General features: G+C 53.1%; 1 protein-coding gene across 1 annotated transcript; it reads right to left on the reverse strand.

Annotated features, from left to right (window-relative positions):
- Positions 1-1945: 1945 nt before the first annotated feature.
- AMN (amnion associated transmembrane protein) lies at positions 1946-23994 on the reverse strand. Its single transcript, XM_065684475.1, has 12 exons — positions 23890-23994; positions 21625-21743; positions 21412-21456; positions 11079-11166; positions 9393-9628; positions 7718-7855; positions 7529-7637; positions 6706-6788; positions 5538-5724; positions 4787-4961; positions 2429-2531; positions 1946-2238 (listed from the first exon to the last, which is right to left on the reverse strand). Exons 1-12 carry the CDS (start codon positions 23930-23932, stop codon positions 2128-2130), a joined length of 1437 nt encoding a protein of 478 aa, XP_065540547.1. The 5' UTR covers positions 23933-23994; the 3' UTR covers positions 1946-2127.
- Between the last annotated feature and the right edge of the window lie 2490 nt (positions 23995-26484).

The following is a 26484-nucleotide window of genomic DNA, read 5'->3' on the forward strand; positions in this document are numbered from 1 at the left end:
CAGATACGACCGCCTCCTCCTCCGCAGTGAGACCCAGCCGCGGCGCGATGCAGGACCAGCGGATGCTGCGGCTGCTCTCGCAGGCACCATGGTAACACCGCGGCACCCGCGCCCCACCAGCCGCGAAGTGCGGGCTGACCATACTGCTCCGTGTCCACACCAGCGCCCAGCTGCGGGGTCCTGTCCAGCCTCTTGAGGGCTGGAGGGGGACTTTGGGGTGGGGGTGTGAACCCCTGGGTTCACGTCATGGGGTGACACTGTGCTGTGGGGTGAGTTTTGGGGACCTGGGTCACTGCTCTCCACAGAGGTGCATCTCTCTTATGAGGAGAGACTGTGGGAGCTGGCCCTGTTCAGTTTGGAGAAGAGCAGAGTGAGAGGGGATCTCATTAATGCATTGAAATATCTCAAAGGCAGGTGCCAGGAGGATGGTGCCAGACTCTCAGTGGTGCCCAGTGACAGGACAAGGAGCAATGGCCATAAACTAAAACACAAGAAGTTTCACCTCAACGTGAGGAAAAACTTCTTCGGTTTTTCCTGGAACAGGCTGCCCAGGGAGGCTGTGAGGTTTCCCTCTCTGGAGACTTTCAGTATCTGCCTGGATGCCAGACCTGCCTGTGTCAGCCACCCCCTGCAGCAGCCGATGGCTTCCTCTGTGTTTTGACCCAGCTGGTGGCTGTTTCCTTCAGCACCAAGTACCTGACAGCCACAGCAGAAGCTCCTGCCCAGGCAAGTTGCTTTTCACCCCAGTGCTGCTGGAGGGGCACCTCAAATAGAGATGTGTATGGTGAAATCCCAGAGGTGTGCCCCGCAGCACGGACCTCCTACCAGCCCCAGCTCTGCCCCGCTTGCAGAGCAACAGCAGCAACCAGGGCTATGGAGATGGTCCTGTTCCCTGCTTGGCTCATACTTTGTGTCCTGCCTGCCTGCAGTGCCCAGTACCGGAGGTCTTGCTGTGGGCAGGGGCCGGCAGGGCTGGTCTCACTGCCACATGATACCCGTCACCCTTCTCCAGGGCTCTGATGTGCCTAATGATGAATTCCAAGGCCTTTGAGAAGGGATTATGTCTTCCAGAGACTAGAACAAAATATAATAAACTTAAAATAGCTGCTTCCTTATGGAATATGCCAACAAGCACTACTGAAAACCCAGCAGCGTGTAAATTTGCATAAATTTGCATACATCTCCATAATTTCCACCTCACCCATCAGACCTGCTCCCGTAATGAAGCGCTGCCTGACACTGCAGGCACACAATTCAGACACATGCCAGGCCGCAGACACCGCCACTAACGAGGCCCCTTGGTGCCACTGCCACGACTCTCATTACACAGGCCAGCATGACTGGCCCCAGCCGGTGTGCTGTGCCAGCATCCCTCTGAGGGAACCCCAGCACAGTACCCTGTGCCCCTTTCCCCTTGTGCCAACAGAAGATGAGCTCTTTCGCCAAAGGAAATAACACAATGAACCCCCAGGTAAGTCCAAGAGGGTCTCGTAACTGTCAGCCTGGGTGCAGAGCTCAGCCATCAGTGGAGAGGATGGGGAGGAAAATGTTTCCTTAGGACTGTGCCTTGTGCCAGCACCCAGGGAACGGGAGTGAGATCCCCAAGAGGGACCCTGAGTAGAGATCCCTGAGCACTGAGCATGCTGCTGGAAATCAAAATGATCTCCTTTTAAAGCTAAATAATCGGTCCAAGCCCTGAAGGCTCCAGGCTACATTTTGAAATGTTTGAGCACTGGATTTCCATCATGCACCCAGGGATGCACCCTTCAGCCTGCTGTGTACCCTGGGCAAGTCCGTCATGGGGCTGGCTAAGGCACGGGGTGCTGAGTTAGTTAGACTCCAGCTTCCCCACATATCACCTAAGACCCAAATCTCAATGTTGAACTGTCTAAAAAGGACCAATACCTACAAAACAGTGTTTAAAAACCAGAAGCAATACCAGGGAGGCCGTGCATGCATGGCTGAGCCCTAATGGGGAAGATTTCCTTCACCATGCGGACACTTTTATTCAGGTGGGATCTGCTTGTGGCTTATATCTCCCCAAGAGCAATGCGAGGGGCTGTGAGAGCTGGAGAGGCGGAGGTGTCCCCATGGAGGTGGTGGATGCCTCAGCACGAGGTCATGCCATCAGGTCTCTGTCTCATTTGCATCATACAGAGGGTTGAGGTAGAAGACCGGGTGGTCTCTGCGAGCCATCTCCTGCGGTGTCTCCTCTCCAGGGTCAGCTCTTGGTGGCTCCTGCAGCACCAAGGGAGGGAAAAGCAACCGATGGGAAAGGGAAGCAACACCCTTGCCAGGAAAGGAACCCTTGCCAAGTGCTCTGCACCCTGTGTTGCACCTGCACTGGCATGCAAGCAGGTGCTGGCTGGGGCCCTGCCATCTCCTGCCCACAGCCCAGAGCATCCCTGTCCCCAGGCACTGGACTCACCACATCGAACATAGGGTTGTCAAAGCCTTTCTCACTGCCTGGTGCAGGGGGTGCCGGGTCCTCCATTCTGTCCCAGAGTTGGGGAAGGTGCAGGGCAGGCAACCTGGGGAGAGACCTGGGCATCATTCACCCGCATCCCCTCTGTTCCAGCAGCTCCCCTGGCTGAAACCCTGCATCTTCAAGAGGTAAGTGGGAAAATATGTGGCAAAGTTTCAGGATGTCTCTGAAATGGGACGTTTGTTTCCCAGGGAAAAGCTGCCATATCCAGCAGAAACCATTAAGCCTGGAGGTCTGGGACCTGCGTGCTGTAGAGAAGTTTGTCAGAGGCAGACAGCCCTAGTACAAACTTCACTTCAGAGCCATTGCTCTCCTCCCCCGTGGCCTAAAATGAATTGCCACAAAGCCAACACCTGTTCCCACTGCAATCTCAACAAGCACTAATTGCTTTTATCATTACTTTTATCATGTTATCATTTTACCATCTTAATCACCATCACTACTTTTATTATTTTCATCATTACTCTTACCCTAAGGGTTCCAATTGCTGAGAATCATCCCCTGAACCAGGCTCCTAGGGCTCAGCGTGGGTCCACACGCATCACCACCGGTCCTGAAAGCCCACCAGTATTGAAGCACTGTGACCATGGTCTCTATGTGTGCAATTTGAGGAGCTGTGCTATCTGCAGGGAAGCTGTTCCAGGCCCTTTTGGGTGGAAACAAGCTAAATTTGCTGTTTTGCTGATGGTCAGCCACTCCGCTGCATGGAGACAGACTATTTGCAGGCTCCCAGAGCCTCTGGTGTTATTTGCAGCATCCCTGCTGATGTCTGATGCCTCCATGATACTCAGCAGCACTGCCTGAGAGGGCCCTGCCCCGGAGCCAGCCAGGGACATGCAGCAGGAGCGGGTCAGCTGGGGACATGGCCTGGGCTCAGGTTCAGCTCTGTCTCTTGTAGCTACATGAGCTTCCCTCCTGTTGCTGACACAGCTGGTTTCAAAGACCTGTCCAGCATCCAAAGAAGTGTCAGTGGAAGACAAATCATTAAGTAACGATTATGGGGCTGGGAGTTTTATTTAGAAATTAAATGAAGGTGCAGGTTTATTGCTAGGAAATACCATGTCAGCACGTGCTGACCGGCAGGACAAGCATCCCTGGCCACTGCCACTGCTCTGCAGGAAGAAAACACTGGCAGCGGAACTGGGAGGGAAGAAACAAACTGACTTGTGAGCCTGTGACTCCCCAGCCCGAGTACTGGGGAGCTCAGCATCCCCTGGCAGACATCAGTGCACTGGTTATAAACCACACAGGGTCCACCCTGCCTGCCACTCAGCTCATGGCCTCCTGCACAAGGATGTCCAACAATAAACCCTGCAAAACCCTTCACATAAAGGTGGGTGCATGGGCGAGGAGCAGAGGCGGGTGCCCCAAGCGCCTGCTATGGGCACTGTTGGGATGCCCTATTCACTGCCAGAGCCCGTCTCTAAGCTGTGATGGGGAAACATGATGGAGAAGGGGCATTTCTGACCAGCTCCCAGCTGCGGTGCAGTCAGGTGCCAGAATAGATGAGCCAGGGATGCTCCAGAAGCTGCATTTGCTTTTGGATGCTGTCACTCTTCATGGCTACAAAGGTGGGGGATGAGTGTTTTGAATTGTTTTCATGAATTTCTATTTAGCGGCTGTCAGTTTCAGCCCTCCACCCCCTGGCAGGGCTGCAAACTAATGGTTACAAGGAACAGATGTCACCAGGCAGCATGACCAGGCTGCGCACGCCTCCAACTGAGCTGCAGCAGCCCTGCTCCCACCATAGTACACAGCACCATGCCAAGAAGCAGCCAAGAAGCCAAGTCTCCCAGCCATGGAGGAGACTGAAGACCAGTCCAAGAGTACACAAGTGCCTTTCAGCCACCTCACCTCCAATAAACCATGAGGAACAATGAGAGCAATGGTTTTAAACTAAAATAGTTTAAATTAGATTAGATATGAGGAAGAAGTTCTTCACCGTGAGGGTGGTGGATACTGGCACAGGTTGTCCAGAGAAGCTGTGACTGCCATCCCTGGCAGTGTTCAAGGCCAGGCTGGATGGGGCTTTGAGCAAACTGGTGTGGTGGAAGGTGTGCCTGCCCATGGCAGAGGGTTGGAAGTAGATGATGTCTAAGGTTCCTTCCAACCCAAAGCATTCTGTGATTCTACTAACCAGTAATGTTGGGTATAGCAGGCTGCCTGGCCATGCTACTGTGGGAGCTCTGGGAAGCACTATGTGCCTCTGTGTTACCAGGCTGGCTGGAAGGACAGCCAGGGGCGACAGCTGCCACCAAGCAGAAGCCTGGCATTATGTTGCGGCAGAAGACTCATCCCTACCTTAGCTTTCCCCTTCTGTGGAGAAAGAGGATTCCTCCAAGGAACAGGACACCAAAGAGTAGCCCCAGGACTGTCCCCGTCGTGATCCTGCTCAATGTATGGCTCCCCACTTGCTCGCTGAAAGCGTTGCCATTGGCCACCTCCATTTTGCCACTTGAAATGCCAATTGCTTCACCTGGGAAGGGCAGGAAGAAACGGGGGTGAGGACTGGACAGGGCAACGCATCCCAACACCAACGCACACACAGGGCAGAGGGAGCTTGCGGCTGGGTCTGGCACTGCTTGTCTGGTTGAGCACCTTTCCCTGGGAACAGGATACACAGCTGGATGGACTCAACTGGGATAAGCCCCTGTAGTTCTGCTACCCACACAGCAACCACCAGGTCTCCTGGCTGCCACCTACATGCTTACCAGTGTCTGCCAGCCTACATGGCTGCCTCCACATGCAACGTTCTGGCTGGAAAGCAGCTCTGCAGAGAGGGGTCCTAGTGGGCACCAAGCTGACATGGCATGGAAGGACAACAGTATCCTTAGCTGCATGAGCAGGAGGGTTGCCAGCAGTTCAAGGGAGGTGAACCTTCCCCTCTGCTGTGCCCTGGAGCACACAGCTGGAGTGCTGACCCAGGCAGTGACAGGGCAAGAAGCAATGGGCACAAACTGGAATATGGTAAATTCAACTTAAATATAAGAAAAAAACTGGTTTACTGCAAAGGGGGACAATTGCAAGGACAATGCGAGGACAGCGGTGTTACCGTGCTGTGCTATGTCCTCCATGATGTCTGCTGCCAGCTGCTCCACAGTGCTGCTGGTGTGCACTCCTGTTCCCTCATGGATCAACACAATTTGGATGACAGGAGTGGGGCTTCGGGGTATGACTCCCAGGAAGGTCTGTTCTTTTTGCACCTTGGATATGGCCATCTGCATGCCAGTGTACTTGGGCTTTTCAAAACACAAGGGGACACGCAAAGCCCATGAGAGTGGTAGGCAGAAATTAGTCACCTCTACAGACACCCATGATGGATGCACCATCAAGGCATATCTATAAATCTTCATATGAGCTCCATCACAGAGCTGCCACCCCTGTTACCACAGTGCTGCTGCGTTTCCCAAATAAGAGGTTCATACCTCCCCTCCCTTCCAAGCTATAACCAGCACCCAGCACGCAGCGTTCTCCTGCGGAGGCGAGCACACTGAAAAAGCAATTTCATGGAGCACACCCACTGAACCTATATTGAGATGTGTGGCTGTAAGGAGGACAGGCAACAGGCTTTCAGGTCAGGATCAATAGAGCAATACTTTGGTATCGATCCTCCCAGTGTATCTCAGAGCATGCCTCCTCCTCCCAGCAGCTCCCAGCCAGGAGGAAGGATGTCATGCTGTGTCTGACAAGCAGCAGCATGGAGTGATGCCTTATGCATCTGAGCACTGCTCAGTGCCAGCTACCCATCCAGTGCTAGCCTACTGGGGAATGAAAAAGCAGCCCAGCACTGGGAACCATCTCCTACAGGCCATGGGATGCTCTGCTTCAGGTCTACATGACCCTCATGGGCTGACCTGCGTGTTACCTAGACCTGTCCTGGCTGCGTTCCTGTATTTTCTAGACCAGGGTTTCCAGAAAGCCTCCCTGCAGCCTTCCCCATCCAAATGGCAGCAGCAGTTCCTGTGCTGTGTTGAGAGGCGCATCATGGCCGTGGGGGCAGGGGGAAAAGGGCTGCTGCTGCAGCCCCCATAGCAAGCTGGCACATCCAGGAGGCCAAATATGGGGGTGAGCCCTGCAGTGTGGTGGGAGGTGAGGCTGAGCCCTGTGAGCTGATGTGGCTGCATATACCCCCACACAGCCCCCCAGCAGCAAGTCACCAGCAAATATGGCTAGTGGCCTGTGGTTCCATTAGCCCCTCCCAGTCCAGCAGGCTGATGTACCTGGCTCAGAAAGGCTTGGACCAGTCTGTTCTGGTACTTCTGCAGGTCAAAATCAGGCGTGAAATCCAGGTTAATGGTGGCTCCTGCCGCCAGAAAACAGACACACATGACATCGTCACCAAGACTGCGATTCAGCACTGCTACCCTAGCTTTGGAGGGGACACTTGCGCTCCCCGTACAGCTGCACTGCACAGATTGAGCCAAGTATTTTCCTTGGAAAAAATGCAACCAAGCATTTGTTGAAATACACAATGCTGCTAAAGGCTTTAATGGGCTCTGCTTTTAGGAGCATGTTGGACAGAGAACTATATAGTGCCATTTTAATGAATTTGGTATAATATACCAAATGTGATACACCAAATATCCAAGTACAACTGGGCATGAAAAATTCTCCTTAGCAACCTTCCAGGTAAATAAATGTAGAAGTGCCCATTGCAGAGGGAATGCTGACAATCTGCATGTTTCTACTATAAATGAAATGAAACAAACTTGCTGTTGAAAAGCTGACATTAGGGTGACAAAGGTGCATTTTCTCTGAGTGCTTTCCACTGCATAGGCTCAGCAGAGCCCTATTAGCTTGACAAGCTGTGACATCCTGACAGGATAAACAGGAGGCAGGGACAAAAGGCTGCACTCCAGAAAGGCTCCCAAAAGGCAGGCTGCTTCTTCAGAGAGGAAGGTGCCTACAGATAGGACGTGGATGAGACTTGTAGGAGCAGTGATTGATACAGCAAAACTCCAGCAGCACCCCCTGCACCCAGCTTTCCCCCATGGAGCTAGGGAAAAGGCAGGGGGCAGGAACAGGGCCATGCCCCCCACTCACCGCAGACCGGGCAGCAGTGGCCAAGGGGGTGCAAAGGGCTCCGGCAGGCTAGCGCTGGGCACTGCCCTCCTGATGCCCTGAGCAGGGCTGCGCAGATGCGGTGGCCATCCTGGAGAAGAGCAGGGCATCATCAGTCCCTCGCCCTGCAAGCCACGCTGGCCACCCCCGAACTGCGACAGGAGGACTCACCAGCGCGTTCCCGCAGGCACAGCCGGACTTGTCCACACAGCCGGAGCCCGTCACCTGCAGAGTGCCATTGCCGTGGAACTGCAGCGCGGCGGAGGGGCCCCGCAGGTACCTGGCCCAGGCCTCAGGGCTGCTCAGCTCCTGCGTGGGGAGGAGCAGCAAAGGGGGTGAGTGTCCCCAGCCAGGTCCCACTGCTGTCCCACTGTGCCACTGGGCACCCGGTGACACATGTGACAGCCAGCCCCATCGCAGGCAGTGAGTGCAGCAGGAGAATCCTGACATACACCCATTCAGGCTCCTCAACAGGGCCAAAGGAAGAACCCTCTTTCTTTAATTTAAAACCAAAGAAAAAGGCCACAAATAAATCATGATATGGTGGGGCTTTCTTGATATTTTGCTTTCCTTCCTTCTGCTGGCCCAGAGAACTCAGATTTTCAGCTTTTAATTACTGGATATGAGGTGCTTTCCTTCAATCTAGTGATTTCCATTTCAGTGGGCTTGGCATTAGCAAAGGCTGAGCTGGACTGACCAGCTTTGTCCTACCAAGCCACTGGTAATTCCCTCACCCGCTGTGTTCCACAGGAGGCTTCTCCATGCCCTGGCACATCAATAGCATTTCTCAAGCCCTGAGGTGAAAATAGGCCACACAGAGCAAGGAGTGCAAGGGCTAGCTACAAAGGGACAAAGTAGCTTATAAGGTCATGTTTTAGGAAAAACACTATAACCACAGCAATAAAACCCACCTTCTCCTTCCATGTCATTGCTCAGCAGCCTCCTCCCGGGGGCACAGCCAGCTACAGTCCTTGTGGGGTGGCTGTAGGGGGATGATGTGCCTTTGGGCAGAACCCAGGCATCAGTGTGACCAGCATCACTCCAAGTACCCAAAAGCATCCACCTCTGCATCCCTGGGGCTATGTGTGCCCAAGGGGATACCCCGTCCAGACCCGCCTGCACTCACTTGGACACCACCTGAGTTTATTAGTCCAAAAGCAGTTACCTCATGCCTGGCCCCAGAATGGCAGATCCCAGGCAGCACAGCAGCAGAAAAAATAAACAAGTTATGAAATGTCTGCTGCATCTCTCCCTCCTGGAAGGAGCCCGCGTTTCCTGCTGCAGTGCCTGTGATCTTTCACTCCTCTGACCGGAGAGGCACTGGGCTCGTTGTGCGCCTGATTCCAGGGCTGAAGCACAGCAGGCTGCCGGTGTTTCTATAATTAGCCCTCCAATCAATTAAAGACCAGCACTAAAGCAAAGCTGGGAGACAACTGTCGGGCCATGGGCCATGTTAAGGTTCCGGGCAGGACAGAGGTGTCTCTAGAGGTTCCCCTGCACAGTGGGGCTGCAGACATGTGCCTGAGAACAGAACAGCCCCTGGGTTCTGGAGAAGATGCCATTTGGTGGTTGTCTGACCCGTGCATGCTGGCCTTTTTTTAATGTGACTGGTGAGACAGCCTGTACTCCTACACTGCAGGGAGGGAGGCATAACAAAACGGTAGAGGAGACACGTTGAGACCATCCACAGCAGCAGCAGCAGCCCATGAAGCTGCAGCACCCTGGGAGTGCCTCATCTCCCAGCACAGTGCTGTGACTCCATCCCCAGCTGGCCCTTCCTCTTCTGACCTGCTCTGGGGCTGTGGCAAGGGGGCATCAAGCTGGCTTCTCATCATCCCCACATTACCTGGCCCATGAGAGAGATACTGCGGAGACGAATCACTTGCTGCGATGAGTCGACGTTTACCCTGAAGGAGGTTTCAGGCTGGAAGATAACGTCATCGTAGTGGCACGGGACACGTTCCTCATCCACAGAAAAGATGTGCCTGCTTGACTCGAGCTCTCCACTGGGGGACACAGCCTGCCACAGTGTGGGGTCGAACCACGCGTGGTGCTCGGCATCAGAAAACCTCACTGTTGCACCTGAAAAAGCAACAGGAAAGGTTGCGCATGACCCAGACTGAAATCACAGCCCAAATGGATGCACTTAGGTTGGTAAAACCAGGCACTGTTTGGCCTGAAGTAGAGGAGCTCATGCTGCAGGCAGGGAGAGAAGGGCTGGCTCGGGCACTGCCCTCCCAGGCAGCTGCCACGAGCACTTCCTAGGGCTTGGCAAAGCTTCCCATCACTCAGGACTCGGGTCTCATCAGCTCAGCCTGGACATCTTTCCCCCCTTCTTTAAAGCTCACCATTATGGCTAGAGAGGAAAACGGCTGCCCAAATGTTGAATAACAGCTAAACTGGATAAAAATGGATATGATAATTCATGTCCCAGTTTCCAAGCAGCCTGTCAGGCCCACAGAAACGTGACTAGCCCTCTTCTCTGCAGCAGGTAACCCCCAACCAGTGCCCCATTTAACCATCAATTATTTAATCATTAACCATTTCCCTGCTGGTCACAGTTAGTACCATCATGCAGTTCCCTGCTTCCTCCTCACCCTTCCCCAACAGCTGAATCTTTGCCAGTTCAGTCAGCATGTGGGTGTTTATTGACTGAATTACTTGTGTTCATTTTAAAAGCATGCTTTAAAAAAATCCATTTGTGAAAGTTGCCCCAAAAATGCCTGTTGATTTCATGGGAGCAGCACATACGTGGTCAGCAGGAAAAGTGCAGATGCCAGAGCATCCCTGATGGGGACAACAGACCCAAAGGATTTCAGAGTGGCTCCAGGCAGCCTGACGTTATAGTCCTTCCTCTGGGCAAACCTGTCTGGGCTTTTTTTCTGGTTTTCCTCTTTTTTTGCCAGTCAGGGCACAGCCATTCTGCTTGGACTTTTCCTTTCCTGCAGCTGAACTAAAAAGATACTTGCCAATGAAAGCATTAGTTAGCTCGTAAATACCCGAGGTACATCTCTCTAGAAAACAGTTTTCAGACTATTAACAGGCACCGATAAAACAAACCTGCTACCTCAGTCACAGCAAACATGGGCTGGAGGCTAAGAGGGGAGGGAATGATGCGCTCATGCCGAAATGCCTGTGGGCATTGGGCCAAAGGCCTGCTTGCTGTGATGCTGTGGTTCAGCTCACTCGAGTGCAATGCCTAACCAGTTTTCTTTGGAAGTACCATGGCAAAGAAAATGAGGGCTTTGATGTGGCTACATGCCTAATAGTGTGGGTAACATACAAACAGTATTTGCCTCCCTGCTACAACTTCAAAGGCTTGCCTAGTATAATTACTTTTTCAGAAGACAGGTGATCCAGCAGGAAAAGAAGATCTGATGTGAGGGAGGTCATCAAAGAGCAGGTAGGTACTAAAAGAGGAATGATTCACTTTGCTCTGAGGTGGGACAGCAAAGACTTTTGTGAAAGCGTTTGGGCTGCATCTGTGTGATTAATCACAGGCTCAGGGGTGACTGGGCTGGGCACAAAATACCTGAGTCACAGCCTGGATCCCAGCTGCCATCGAAAGCTGCGAATCCTGCACCAGCTGCCAGCACGAGCTCTCCATTCCGGGGCAGGTACTAGACAAAGGGATTCAGAGTATTACTGTGTGGTCCCGCTGCCAGCCACCCAGGCTTGTAATCAAATAACAGAGCTAATTGTTAGGCTGCCTATTACACTTGCTGTCTCTGAGGCACTTTACAGTCATTAGGAGTTACCCTCACCATGCCCCACGCTTATGGGAAAGTATCAGCTCCTGTTTTAACATGTGGGGGTGCTTCAACAGGGAGAGGCAGTTTGACATCATCTTCCAGTAACATAGAAAAGAATAAAGCATTCAGGGAAGCAAGAACAGGGAAAAAACAAACTAAGCTCTTTTGACGGCTCCTTCCCCTTGCACACACTCCCAGCAGCTCAGGAATGACTTTATACCTTGGTATACCATGAAAAACCCAACCTTACCTTGCAAGTGCCCAGAGACCCTCTTGCTTAACGGGTCCCCACGTCCGAGGGCTGCACTTGTCCCACAGAATACAGCTCAGGGGCCCAAGCAATACTTGGTGAGGTGTCAGCTAGTGGGTTTGCACTTGGCATGAGCTAAGAAAAACACACAGTGGCATTTGACACAGACTGCCATAGCAAGACTCCGTGTTGGGTAGGTCATCACCAGCGGGTAGTCACGGTCACCACACTTGCCTGGCTTCAGCCTGCCCAAGCTTCTGCTCAGGGCACAAGGACAAACCTCAACAGGCACAGCTCTGCCATGAGACCTCTTTCAACAAGTTGCTACGGCCATCCTGGTCACCAGCCAGCACTGTCGACCCCAGGGCAGGCCTTGGAAAATAACTGTCAGGGTTCTTGTTCACAGCACAATGGGTTATTCAGCCCAGCCCATCTTATTTTACATTTAGAAATGGCCAGAGAGAAAGTCAGGTTCTATCCCAATACTTTTGTCGTGTTTTAACCCCAGTTGGCAGTAAGCACCACACAGCCACTCACTCATTCTACCCTCAGCCCCTAGTAGGATGGGGGAAGAACTGGAGAAAAGTAAAACCCATGGGTTGATAAGAACAGTTCAATAATAACAATAGCAATAATAATAATAGAGGAAAGAGAGAGAAGAATAAAACCCAAGAAAGACAAGTGATGCACAACACAATTCCTCACCACCCACTGACTGATGCCCAGCCTGACCCTGAGCAGCGATCGGTGGCTCCTAGCCAACTCCCCCAGTTTCTGTACTGACCATGATGTTCTGTGGCATGGAATATCCCTTTGGCTGGTTTGGGTCAGCTGCCCTGGTTATGCTACCTCCCAGCTCCTTGTGCCCATCCTCACTGGCAGAGCATTGGAAACTGACAAGCCTTTGATTTAGACTAAGCACTACTTAGCAACAACTAAAACGTCAGTGTGTTATCAACATTACTCTCATACTAAATCTAAAACACAGCACTGTACCAGCGACTAAGAAAAAATTAACTCCATCCCAGCCAAAATCAGGATAATTTTCCCATGTCAAAGAGTGATGTTCACAGCTCCCTTCTCCTCTAACTCAGTCTCTCCAGGGTTTTCACATCACTCCCCAGGCAGCAGCAGGAAGCCTTCCAGGGCTGCGTTTTGCTGATGCACTGGGTCCTGTGCTCAGGCAGAAGCACGTTAGATGGGATTTAAGGTTTCATCTACTTAATTGGTCTTTAAATATGCATGTGGGTTAGAGAAAGCAAGACTTCGGAATGACTGCTGCCAGTGGCTGCAATAGCTCTCCGTCCTTTGGGCACTGTCCCACACAGCGACTGCCTTGGCAGAAGGTGGACATGGCAAAAGGCTACTCACTCCCAAGCTGTAGGCAGCTGTTAAGAAGTTTAGTGCCCTGGTGGTGTGGTGCTTTGAAGGCCATAGCCCAGCCCCCCTCTTGGGTCAGAAACTGGGAGACAGGGTAGAGAGCAGAAGGCAGCTGCCACCAAGAAGAGCCCTGCAGTGCTCCTGTGCTCCATCTGCTTCAGACCCAGCAATGTTGTATGCTGGGCTGGACAAGAGGGGATGACAAGGGAAACAGCTGAGGTCTGAACCATGTCTACCACAAGGGTATGGAGTCTCCCCACCAGCCAGGGAGAAGCCTATGGGACCATAGCATGTGTCACGCCTAACTGGAAACCATGCCATCATGTTCTTTGCATTTCTATTACTCTTGAGTAAAGCCGATTTCTCCAATACTGAAGCACTGACAGAGGCTGAAAGGTCTGCCAGGATACAAATGGCAACATGCCCTTTAGCTGCACATATAAAAGCCATGTCTACTGATGTTTCAATGCTCAGGACTTGTCCTGTTTGAGCTGGGCAAGGTCTACGCAGAGTGCTTCACTTCACAAGTGCCCTGGCTTGTTTTCCTGTGAACCCACACAGGTATGGGTGGTGGGACACTTTGGAGCACTCAGCTAACACCTCTACCCAAGGCAGGTATCAGCAGCACTGCCAGCCACGTGCCTTCTCCCAAACCTGCTGGGCCATTTCACTCACTGCTGACTCCTGCTCAGTGTGCAGGTTGCCACCCTGCAGCCTGCTGTGCATGATGGGGCCAAGCAGGGGGGGTAGCCAGCTGCCTGCTGGGGCCCAGCTGAGAAGATGAGGGTGGGTTTTTGGATGGGATGCAGGGGATCGTGTCACCAGTGCTGGGTACCAGCTTTTCCCAGCAGTCACCCGTGAGCACTCAGGCCTGTAGCTGTAAGGATCTCTGGATGGAGGAAATAAAACATCAGACAGCAGCTGCTGGTGATGGAGATGGGTGACAGAGCAGGGCCATGACTGGCAGGCCTCTGCTTGCTTTCCCAAGCTGCAGAAGTTGGCATTTGTGAGCGTTGTGGCTGGATCAAGACCACTAGAAGGAGAAGCCCCTGCTTTCATACTTGCCTTAAGGAGACTAACAGCTCTTCCCCTGCAGTTACCAAACACTTTGATTACAGCTGTGGGACAGAGTGTCCTGAACGCGGTGGCCATGCAGGACACAATGAGTTTTCCTGTCCATGGAGCTGTTCATTCAGATCTTCACAAATTAACTAGAATGAAAGAAAAAAGCTACAGAGACAACACTTAGACAAATATGTGCCTAGATTTGTAAGCTGCATCACTCACATAGCTCCAGGGAGCAATGCACAAGCATCATGTGCATGCATTACGCACATAGCGAAGCAAGGAAAACCTGGTAAGGATTCACACAGCATGGCTGAGTTCAGAATGGCAAGATCAAGAGCTGAGGTGGGCTTGCTTGCTTAGAGATACACAAGTGCACGCACAGATGCACAGCTGCTGGTCCAACAATCAACTGAGGTTGCGTCCTCCTGTTCCTGGGAGGGCCCAGGTGAATGGGCTCTGGGATGGGTGCAGAGCAGGCGCAGGGTCAGCAGTGCATGGCCCCAATCCTGCCCGTGGGCAGAAGTGGGAGAAGACGCTTGTGCTGAACCCACCCCATGCCTGCAGCTCCTGTGCAGGGCTCCGAGACACTGGCCTCTGGGCTCTCTGGAGAAGATGCAGCTTCTCCAGCCACCAGTGGAGATCCCCCTCCACCACCAAGGCCAAAACCTCAGGCTGGCTGGACTTCCCAAGCCCAGAGGAAGCAGTCCACATGAGTGTGAGCGTGAGGGAAATAAGGGTCCCACAGCACATACGTTGTCCCAGCTGCTGACCCCTCCACACTCTGGGACTGCCCAAAAGCTGTTACCACCAGCCCTGGAATTAAAATGCAACACAATGCAATGCAGCTGGGGGATGGAGTCACCTCATCTCCGCAGACACAAGTGCAAGCAGAGTCCTGTACTGCTTCATAGCAGGAATTTCTGAGGCTGGCCCCTGCAGCTACGGCTCCTGGCCCACCAAGGCAGAAGTGTTGCGCATCCATGACCAGCACCACCACTGGGAAGCATTTTAGAAGTGGCTCTGTCATCCAGTGGTTCTTAGTTTGTAGTTTGCCCTTTCTTTTTGCCTACCATAAGTTAAGCATCTCAGCTTGCTGCAGAGGACAAATGGAGACTCTGGTTGGGCAGTGGCTTTCTGCATTTGGGAGTTTAGTACAGAAATTGCATAAAAGCTGGGCCACTTTCCAAGTACATTTTGAACTGAGCAATGACATATACCAAAGGACCCGAGCCAAAACGCTGGCAGTTTCATCTGCTTTTTCTTGCTCCTGCCAACCTCAAGGGCCATTAATACAGTGAGCTTAGAATCCCATTAGTCATTTCCCATCCCTGATACTGGTAAATGACTTATCTCCTCAGTCATCATTATCAAGTGTAATGACAACTGAAACAGTCATAGTTCTTCTCATCAAAGTCAGCAAAAGAGGAAAGACCCCTTGTGGCTCTGAACACAATCACCACATTTACAACCGCAGCATTGGACCACTGAGAAAATATCCCACAGCCCCAGAGAGTAAGTGAAAATGAAACAAACCTCCGAAATGCAGAAGGAAAAATAAACCTGAGAGGCAGCTTTTGAAGTGGGTGGCTTTGAACCAGCCTCCAGCACATCCCAGCTCTGCTCAATTCATAAGTACCAGGCTGAGATGACTGACAGCAGCAGTGTGACTGGCATGGCATTGTCAACAGAGCAGGAAAAAATGCAGCACTTCTGCCTTGAACTCGGGTGAGCGATGCTGGTGACTGCAGCCAGCTCTTCCCCCAGCCTTGTTTTGATTCACAGCACAAATGCATTTGAATTCCTTGCTTGGGTGAGACAGTGTCACCATCCCTATCACACAATGCCGAGCCTGACCGTATGTGCTGGGCTCTGCAGAGCTGCACCCATGGGTGCACCAGCGAGCCAGTCGGTAGCACTGGGGTTGCACAGGGCTCCTGGGTACATCCCATCACCTGGCACCCGGCCAGGAAGCAGTGGATCCCCATCAGAAAACATCACTGGGGTAGGATGTGGCAGGGGGTACTTCTCCAACACGGAGCCCTGTAACCCACCACAGGCATTATGTGCAGGGAAAGGGATTTCTGCATCACCTCTCCCAGCCCTGCTCTGCTGGGGCAGCGGCAGCCCACAGACAGCACGGGGGCAGCAGGCAGGAAGGCAGCAGTGCCTGTTGCTGCCCACGGGTGGGTATAGTGAGGTTTTCCCAATGCCCATTTGGGCCAGGGGGAAGCTGAGCACAGCTGGGCTTGTAGGTCCTTGGGGGGGATCCAGCTGCTGGCTGGAGGCTCCAGGCCAGATGCATCCACAGGTGAATACTGCTGATGGCTCTGGAGTGTTGCCAGGTTCATTAGTGGGGATTCACTTGCTCACTTTCCTGCCCAGGTGAAGCTCCCACCTGCACCCTCAGGCCAGCACCCTTCCCCTCAGCCACAGGCACCACCCTGCGCTCCCACACTGCTGCCAGATCCTGTCTGCCCATGCCATGGTCTGGATCCTGCAGCAGCTATCCCAGATCCCCACCAGAGGAGCCAGCAGGGCAAAATGACCTGCAGCCACCCCGAGACCTCTGGGAGAGCTGAGGGGAGCAACCTGTTGCTGGACTAGGACCTTGCTGCTACAAGAACTCCTTGCCCAGGTTTATGCTCCCATGAAGAGTGGGGCTTTAGCACCCCAAGGACACCAGGCAAGAAACACAGTTTTTATCCCCACGAAATCATGCTCAGGCAGGATGGCACAGTGTGGAGCAGGGCACAGAAGCTACTGCTCCTCTCTGCAGGACTCACTGTTGGTGGGCAGAAGATGCACAACAGCCCTGCTGTGCTCCCAGCAGTAATTCACCCCCCTGCTTTCACCAGCCAGAGCAGGCAGGAGCCCAGTCGAAGGAGCACCGTGCAGTCAGGCCACCATCATTTCAACATCGTCCCCTCCACACTAACAAGGTGCTTGGCTGCTGTCTCCTGCATCCCCCTCCTGCAAGGCAGGGTCCTTCAGCAGCAGCGCAGCCACACTCATTAACACAGGAACTGGTTCCCCTGACACGTCTGCTCATCACATTTTACGCTGTGTTTTGGGGCATGGGCTCCCCACATTACATGCCCATGCTGGCCTTGCCTCCATGTCCTCTGGCACAAGGGTGGCCTGACACATCGGGTTCCCTGCCCATCCCCACAAACCCCCTCCTGATCATTGTCCATCAGTACTGGCTGGTACACCCCCTGCCAAACCACCCTGCAGACAGCAATAGAAACCATGGAGGGCATAAAAAAGGGAAGGGTCTCAAAAAGGCCATTAATTTGACTGCAGACCCCAGCGCCCACTTCCAGATGCAAAGCCAAACAGGTCCCGGCAGGGTGCAGAAACCAGATGTCCCTGGGAGATGTGGGACATTGAGACCCCCTCAGAGAGCACATTAAGGTAAACCAGCCCAAGACACTTGAGTTATGGATGCAGAAGGCACACAGAGGCTTAAAGCCATTTGTCAAATCTACAGCAGGTTAGTTCAGCTCAGTTTCCTGAACTTCCCCCCGCAGACAAGGTCAGAGAGAGCGGTAAAGTGGTTTGAGGTGTGGGCAGGGGAGCAGCCCAGCAAGACCTGCCCCAGCATCCACCCCAGCCCAGGCTGCTGGCAAGCTGCTCCGCTCATCACAGGCTTTACCAACTCCTCCTCCTGCAAACTAGCCTGCAAGGAGCAAATAAAATGAGGGAGGTAGCTGTAAAGGGCTGTTTTACCACGCTCGTTTCCTAGGGCAAACCTTCAGCAGGTACACTGCCGGAGGAAAGCCTGCAGGATTTGGGCTTGTAATTATGTGCTGGTGCACACATGCACTCCCGTGAAATATGTTACCTTCATCTCAGAAGAAGGAAATAATCCTTTTTCTGGGTGTCTCATTACCCTGCGGCTTGGGAAGCAGGGGGAGGAAACGCCGGTGCCTGGGACCAGCACACACTGTGGCAATTCATTAGAGCCTGCGCCCCTGGAGAGCAATTGGCATTTCAAGATCAATCTCTGCCAGGAACCAAGCAGGAGCATCCTGCAGCAAAGCCGAGTACATTCTGCTCTCGCAATTAAGCGGCTAAAAATATAACGCTGGGCAATGTGTCCCTGGTTAGACCCCACTGTCTGCACAATCCTGACTCAGCCGTTGCAGCCCCTCACCATGCAAAGAAAGGTACGGGCAGCTGCGGCCACCGTGGCAGGGCTTGGTGATGGGGGCAGAGCTGGAAAGATGACATGGGTGCTGGTGAATAACTGTGGCCAGTGCCCTGACCCTGGCACCAAGGGGGTCAAGTGAGGCTGCTCTGCCATGTGGCTAAGCCTGACCCTCGTCACCCCAAAAATAGCAGGTGGCATCATCCATCCCTGGCCCGTGCTGCAGTGCTGGCTGGCTTGGGAACAAACTGCACCAGGGCTGGGGTTATCAGGGCAAACACCAGGCTCGGAGCCACAGCCACAGCTTCCCCGTCGGAAGTGCAGCCATAGCCAGACTCGGAGGACCTCTTCTTCCCCAGGAGGGAGACAAGTGAAGCCAAAGCCCACCTCGCTCTGAAGAACCCACGTCAGGCACTGCCCCCCTGAGCACCTCCATCTTTTTTGTGGATTTACCTCTGAAAGCTAGCTAAATACTGATCTGCATCTTTAGGCAGCTAAATACCATAGAAAACCCAACCTAATCACAACAGTTGTGCTTCAAAGTCACTTACGTTTAAGCTGGATTTGGATTTAGAGTGTGGCTGAATTAGGGATCCACTTGAAACTTCAGACCAAATAACCACTGAGCTGGGCAATAAATGGGTTTTCTCCAGGTGTGGAGGTGGGCTGTGTGCCCCAACAACCCCAGCCTCCTCCCAGCAAAGCAGCTCCCAGCATCTGGCTGGTGCCCAGATGGGATGGATGGGGAAAGGGAGCTGAAACACTCACCATACAGAAGCATTTCCTTTAGTATCGATGTCTGGGGGTCTGATGGTGGCACATGAGGACCCCCCGGCACCCCAGGCCTCACTACACTCAGCTGGGGAGGCCGGATGGGAGGTCTCATGCTGCCCCTATGACAGCAGGGCACTGGCTCCAAGCACTCACCCCTCTGCACCCACTGCAGTGGCACTGTCCTCATGCAAGTCAATGAGCACCCAGACCCTTCCCCGGTCATGAATTTCTTCCTGCGCTACTACAGCAAGCAACACTCTCTCTTTCTTTCAGTCAAAGGCTGTATAGCATCTCCATGGTGACTCCAAAGCTTAATGTATTCCTGCTGATTTAAGTGATTAATGCTCCAGCGCGGCGCGGCTGGCAGCCAAACAGGTGCAGCCCAGTCTCTCCGCAAAAACCCTCACGACCAATTCATTGTCTAAGGAGCTGGTTGCTGAAATTCCTGCCATCCCCACAAGCGGCAGGCCAGCTCAGGTGCTGGGTTTCATTCCTTTTTCATCCCTAACCTTGGCAGGCCCTGTACCACCAGCTGACAACAGAGCACTGCAGTGCACAGGAGGGAGGTAGCTGAGCTGAAATTAAGAAGAAATATTAGCCACCATGCTAGGAAACTTGCTGGGGCAGTCCATCACAAATCGCTGGGGTGGTGATGCTCAAAGGAAGGTGCAAGCTGAGGTGTGGGTTATAGCCTGGGACAGGCTTGGTTGTTCACAATTCAGTGTGAGTCCCCAGCTGGAGGGGCTCTGTGCTGTGTTCTCACAGCCAGTGCTGCTGCTGTGATTTATTCCTACCCTAGGGGAGCAGAGGTTCCTCAGAAACTCCTATGAGGACTGCTGGATCTTCTGATTGGGATGAGCTGGGGCCACTCCAGCACCCTGACCATCGCTCAAGCCCATGATGAGCAGAGCAGCTGGTGGACGGTTGGCACTGCCACGCATGTCACTAGTTGTGCAAAGGTTGTGTGGCACCTCCCTCTCCCTTGGCCAGCAGCAGGGCTGCTCAGCTTGGGTTTTTGGTTTGGATGTGAAAGGCTCACGCCATAATGAGTGATGTTGCTCTGCAATTATGCACTTTTCAGGCCTCTGATGAAAGTACTTTAGAAATATTATACATTCATCTGTAAGTAGAATAAAATCTACTGGAGTGATATTTTGCTCTTTTCTTCTCTGGGTAAATTCCACATCATTTATTACATTATATTTGTACATATTTCCCCAGTACATTCTTTCCTTCAAAAATTCATATTTAAAATGCCATATAAATAAAGTAACTCCTGCAAATATTTGTAGAGGGATTAAATGTAGCACATGGCATTATTAAAGCATCAAAACTATTAGTGGTGTAGACAGCCTGAACAAATTACACCGCATGAATTTCAAGGGATTGTTCAGATTCAATGGCCTGTAAAAGAGCAATGATACCCTAAAACCGAGAGAGGAAACCTGGCCACAAGTTCATCCTGTCCAGGGAAGGAGGTTTTGCAAATGGGATCCAAGCCATTCCGTGTCTTCCGAGTGCTGGGATGGGGCTCACTAGTGACCTGTCCCACGCTGCTGTGCTGAGGCAGCGGGTTTGCTTTTCCCTTTAATTCCTCCCCGATAAATTTGACTCTACAAACCACGAGGATCAAGACCCCCAAGCTTTCAGGGCTCCAGGCAGGGCTCCTTTTCTAGAGGGACACTGGGTTGCTCAGAAACCCCTCAGAGACAAGACCTCCCAGTCTCATCGCACTCAACAGGCTGAGGAAGTTGGGGCTGTTCAGCCTGGAGAAGAGAAGGCTGCGTGGGGACCTAATAGCAGCCTTCCAGTATCTGAAGGGGGCCTATAGGGATGCTGGGGAGGGTCTCTTCGTCAGGGACTGTAGTGACAGGACAAGGGGTAACGGGTTAAAACTTAAACAGGGGAAGTTTAGATTGGATATAAGGAGGAAATTCTTTCCTGTTAGGGTGGTGAGGCACTGGAATCGGTTGCCCAGGGAGGTTGTGAGTGCTCCATCCCTGGCGGTGTTCAAGGCCAGGCTGGATGAAGCCTTGTGTGGGATGGTTTAGTGTGAGGTGTCCCTGCCCATGGCAGGGGGGTTGGAACTAGATGATCTTGAGGTCCTTTCCAACACTAACCATTCTATGATTCTACGATTCTATAACACCTGCATTTCAGTAGGGTGTCATGCCTGCCCTGCCACAGCCAGGCAAATAATGCTGCAGAAAAATATCAACCCCAATGGCTCTTGACAGAAAATTTCTCCAGCAACATTCTGGGGTTTCCCAGAACTGCTTGTTTCCATTTCAAGTTATTTTCATGTCAGTTTCACTAAGCCTCTGCCTGGGGGTAGTACCTGCTCCATGGTGGCCATGTCATGGCTTGGTGCTCCTCAGCAAACTACCACCAAGGTCTCAGTCCCACGGAGGCACATGCCACCCAGCTAGCAGCACTCCAGCACCAGCCCTGCCCTCACCCGCTGTCCCAGCAGCACCGCACGTGACCTTACCATGTCTGTCAGCGCGTGGGGAGACCTCACAAACACCGAGACGACCTGTAAGAAAAGCAAAAATTAAAGAGGGCTTTTCTAATGCTCGCTGGTGTTTTGCAAAAAATAAATTAACATCAAAATAATATTAAAAAAAGAAATATTAAATAATAATGATATTTCTTATAATATTAAAAATATTAAAAAATAAAATAAGATAAAATAATCCATTACCTTGTTCTCCTCAAAATGAACCACATCGCTGGCACAGGGGACTCTGCCTTTATCCCAGTTGGAGGCGGTTTCAAAATTGGTGTTGGGGATCCACTGCTTGTACACGGCGGTGGCAGCAGCTGGGAGACGCAGGGAAACCAGTGTAACCCAGTCTGCAGGAAGCACTAGGAGCTCCCTCCAGGATGCACTATGGGATGGCTTGACCTTTTGGGTCCAGATTTGGAGATTTCCCACCCAGGAGCAGCCCCTGTGTGTTCCCAGCTGAGCAACCTCAGCCCTCCTCTGCACAGGGGACTTCTTTGGCTGGGTGATGGGTTTTACCCACCCAGGTAAGAAGAGGAATAAGGGACAAACACTTTGCAAGCAGAGAGAAGGCAGGAAGGGCCTGCAGGTGGTGGGCAAGAATATCATACACCTGGTACCTACGCATTCACTGTGGTGGGCTTTGCTGCCACTCAGGGTAACCAAATGTGCAGAGACACCTTGTCCTTGGTGTTTCAAGAAGGGACAGAGGGGGCATGAAGAGCCAGCAAGGACCATGAGAGGAGACCATTTGCTATGGGATGTGTAGCACAAAACATGGGCTGGATTTATGTGTTCGGGGCTGGATCAGGAGGATTCAATGCTGACCTGCAGGCTGAAGCAGTGGCAGGTTGGGAAATAGAGGTCATCCTCATGGGGTTTGCCAGGACAGCAGTGATCCTGCCCATGGGTCACTGCAGGATTGAGCCCACTGGCTGTGGACAGGACATGGCAAAAATGGGTTTTCACCCCGACCTGCTCTGTTTGCATGAGCCCAGCGGAGCCACCTGCCCCCTGGCCTGACATTGCTCAGGCTGAAGATGCACTTCCAGCTGAAGATGAATCTCTAGCAGCCTGAATTAAATGGCTTTGGGCAAGTGAGGTATGAGACAGGAGAGAGGAAACAAAACAAAACAAAACAGAAAACAAAACTAAAAAACCTTTGCTTTTAACATGGATCATCTTTTCTTTAGGAGAAACCCCCCCATAACTACAGCTACATAAAAGCCAGTGGTGGAGAGGACTGGGCAGTGGAGTCAGGCTTGGTCCTGGAGGTCAGCAGAGAGCAGGGCAGGAGGGGGCACAAAGAAGGGAGGGGGAACTGATTGGCTGATGGAGGGAGATGCACTGCAGAAGCCTGGGCCCTGCTTGCTGAAATGATAGGGAGGGATGCGGCTGGTTGCACTAACTAGGCTCTGCAGAGGCTACTTAGTGCAACCCGCATACATAATGATCACCCTGGGGTGATCTGCCCTGTCTGACTCTGCCAGGGGTTCCACCGGGACCATATGCTGCAGGTAGCCATATCTCAGCAAAAAGGAAATAATGTATTTTTATCCAGAATGGAAGTCCTAATGTAGAAGCAGGGGCTGGAGCCTGGCTGCAAGGTGCAGAGGGGTTCCCCAGCTGCCGGAACGAGCCCTTGGGCAGAGCAAACACCCCCCTGCACCATATCCACTTTAAAACCCACTGAGAGGGAAAAATACTGTGACAGTGATAAGAACAGGACCGAAGCAGCTGCCTGCAGTGTTGTGGGCACAAACGCTTTGCTGGCTTAGAGTCGAAAAGAGCTTAAGAAAGGATAAAGAGCCCAGATAGTAATTGCAAGTTGTTCTGTCTCTGCTGGTTGACCTGCGTCCCTCCCATCCCGGGAAGCCAGAGAATGGAGAGATTAAAGCTCCAGCGGGCCCCACTGCGCACATGCCGCCCCTTCCCGCAGCCTCAAGGTGTCGTGTCAAGCTTGCTCAGGCCACCCCGCCAGACAGCATTGCCACCTCCTCCAGCCAAGGGCTCAGGAGCCATGGAGGTTAATCTCCCATTGCAAAGCCTTTCCCCCCATGTAGCTGCACTGATGCATTACTCCACGTTTCCAGTCCTCCACAGACCTGAAATATCATTGTGCTATTTAATCAGCCTTGTCTCCAGAGAAGTGCAGCCCTTGATCATCAAAGCAACATGCATATTCAACAGAGAGCGTGTCCTGCGGAGCAGAGCTGCTTGCTTTAAATCAGAGCAAGAAAACCCGAGCTGTGGAGGTGCAGCAGGCACGATTCAGTAACCCCAGCCTCATTCCCTTGCGTTCTTTCTGTTGGTTGGAAGTTCCTCTTCCTGTTCGCATTACAGATATGCCTGAAGCGGCAGCACCTGCAGCTGTGCCCCAAACCAGGACTGCCAAAAGCGCACCCAACATGGAGTGTTGGGTCACCCCTGCTCATCATGGCGGTCAGGCCCTGGCATACTCACCAAGGAGCTGCAGGACAGCCAGGAGGAAGCACAGGCGCCTCATCCTGCCGCAGGCCGCCAGCCCTCGCCTCCACAGCCCCTGCCCTGCAGGACCTTGGACCCTGCACGTGATGGGCTCAGCCTGGAGGAGGCTGCAGGGAGAAGGGAGCAAACCGGTACCGGAGGCAGGATTCCCCCGCACAGACCAGAGCCTTGCCCAGCTCCAGAAGCTGGCTTGCTTGCAGCTCCTTTCCCCAGCTCCTCGCTTCCTCGGCATCCATGGGAACTGCTGCTGGGGAAGGAAGCGAGGAGGGGAAAGCCACGGTGCCCCTGGTGCTCAAGGGACCTTGCCATCCGCCCTCCACCCGTGTGTGTCCTGCTGAAGGGTGAGGGTGAGCGCAGGGAGTGCGCAGCTGCGCCGCTCTCCCGCAGAGCATCGGCTACGCTGTGAGTACTACTGCGGGTCTCAGCGCGCACTCAGCTCGCTGGGAGAGAGCGGCTCCCGGCGCTGACTCCTGGCTGTGCTGTGGCCCCAGCTGATGTGCTCCTCACCCAGCGCACGCCGCGGCAGCCGTGCAGCCCCACGCTGCTGTTGTTGGGGCTGCCCGGGGCCAAAGGGAGCAGCCAGCGGCAGCGCTCGCACACGTCTGCGGGAGGAGGAGGAGGAGGAAGGACTCCACCATCCCTGTCCTCTGACACAGCATGGGGGGTGCTGCGTGCATGTCCAGGCCCACGTCTTTAGAAGGGTGTGTTAGGAGCAGAGAAGGAGGAGAACATGGACATCCTGGGAGGGGGATAGCATGTGGCGGTGGCAGAGGCCCATGCCATGGGGAGAGCTAGGGGGCTCAGCATCCCTCTGACAAGGACCCTTCATTAGACGTTGGTACAAGCAGGGTGAGAGCAGATTTGTGAATGCAGGGATTTACAGGAGACTGAAGAAGTGCTTGGAAGGAGCATCAGTGGGGAGGGGTCACAAGCCACAAGAAGTTCTGATCTGACACCGGCAAGGATACAGGAGCACCGGGGGGGAACCGGCCACCCCCACCCATCATGCTCCCACCGCTTCCCAGCTTCCAACGGGGCACACTGGGGGAGAGTCTCTCCTTTTCCTATCCTTAACCCACTTGCTGCCATTTCCCACCCCTGTTGCAAGCGCAGGAGTGAGAAGAGCAGCCCGGGGTGATGCCCTGTGGAGGAACATGGAGGTGCTCCTGCCTGGAGCTCTGTTCCCAGAGGTGTCATGAGTGTGACCCATGAATTGCCAAGGGGAAAAGCTCCTGAGCAGCAGCTCTCAGCCTGGGCATCAGCCAAAACACGGTCAGTGCTTTCTGCACAGGGAGCTGGATGTCAAGAGATGTCCTTGAAGTGAAAGGCTCCCACACCGACATGACCTCTCACATCTCTCTCAGGGGACTCTCAGGGTGAATGCTGGCCGCAACGAGATGTCCTGTATTTTAATAGAGCAGGGGAAAGTATGAACGGTGGATACTCAGCACTAACAGCTCGGAGAAAGGACTGCAGTGTGCAGAGGGCAGGGTGCATGCTATTGCACAGCCTCAGCACCCCAGAGCACAGCCAGGGCACGCAGGAGGGGAGAAACTGTTCATGAGACTGTGCAGAGATGAGTGCCACGGCCTCTCAAAGCTGGTGCTTCAGGAAGGCTCCACGCTTTTGTTTTTACTCTCTGTACCACACAGCTGCTGCTTCCCAGTGCTGCTCGTCTCAGCTGCTCAGCAGCTCCAGTCCCAACAAAGCTGATACTTGTTTAAGCAAGTCAGGTTTCACCTGACAAGCAGGCAGAGGTCTGAAGTACCCAATCTGCCCTGTGTTTATCAAAGGGCCTGTGAAATCCTGCCTGTGGGTGCACAGTCCCTTCTCCCCCTGCTCTAGCATTAGTGTAGGACAGAGCGGGGCAACTGCAGCAAGCCCAACAAAACCTGAGTTACTGGAGACAAGTCTTCACTGCACTGCTACTGCTGGGAGCGAGGGGACAGAATAAACCAGCCTTTGCTGTGGGTCTCTCCCTAGGGCCAGAGCATGCTCCTCTCTGACCCAGCTTTTGTCACTGATGCTGCTGTGCTCAGGACCAGGCAGGCACAATGGAATGTGCATGGGAGGAGGATTTGGATCCAGCAGTTACAAGGAGAGAGGAACAAAGATGAAAGGAAGCAGAAATCAGTCCCTAGAAACAAAGCAGCTGCCCTAACGTGGAGATCAGCACATTCTGTTCCTTGCTGTTGGCTCACCCTGCTCCCCAGCCTTGCTCCGCTGGGGCTGGCTGCCCACCCAAAATGCCCTTGGGGAGAGCAAGCCCATCACCACTGCAGAGGGGAAAACCAGTGCACAACAGATACTTGACAGCTCCATCTGCGTGGATGTGGGGACGTGAGCAACCGAGCCTGCTTCTCACATTGTGAGCCCACAGCTTGCTGGACGCATTCATCAGCCCAGCTCATCCAGTACCTGTGCTTGGGTAGGATCTCTTTTTATTCTTGGAGGACTGAGGATCACCTACCAGCCACCACCATCTACCCCCAGGACCCCTGTTAAAGGGGCAATGGCTGGGGAAAGGGTTCACGCCTGGTCTGTGTTCCTGCTGACTGATGGCGCAGGGTA

The sequence above is a fragment of the Lathamus discolor genome, chromosome 6 (genome assembly GCF_037157495.1).
Source record: "Lathamus discolor isolate bLatDis1 chromosome 6, bLatDis1.hap1, whole genome shotgun sequence".
In the NCBI taxonomy this organism is placed as follows: Eukaryota; Metazoa; Chordata; class Aves; order Psittaciformes; family Psittacidae; genus Lathamus; species Lathamus discolor.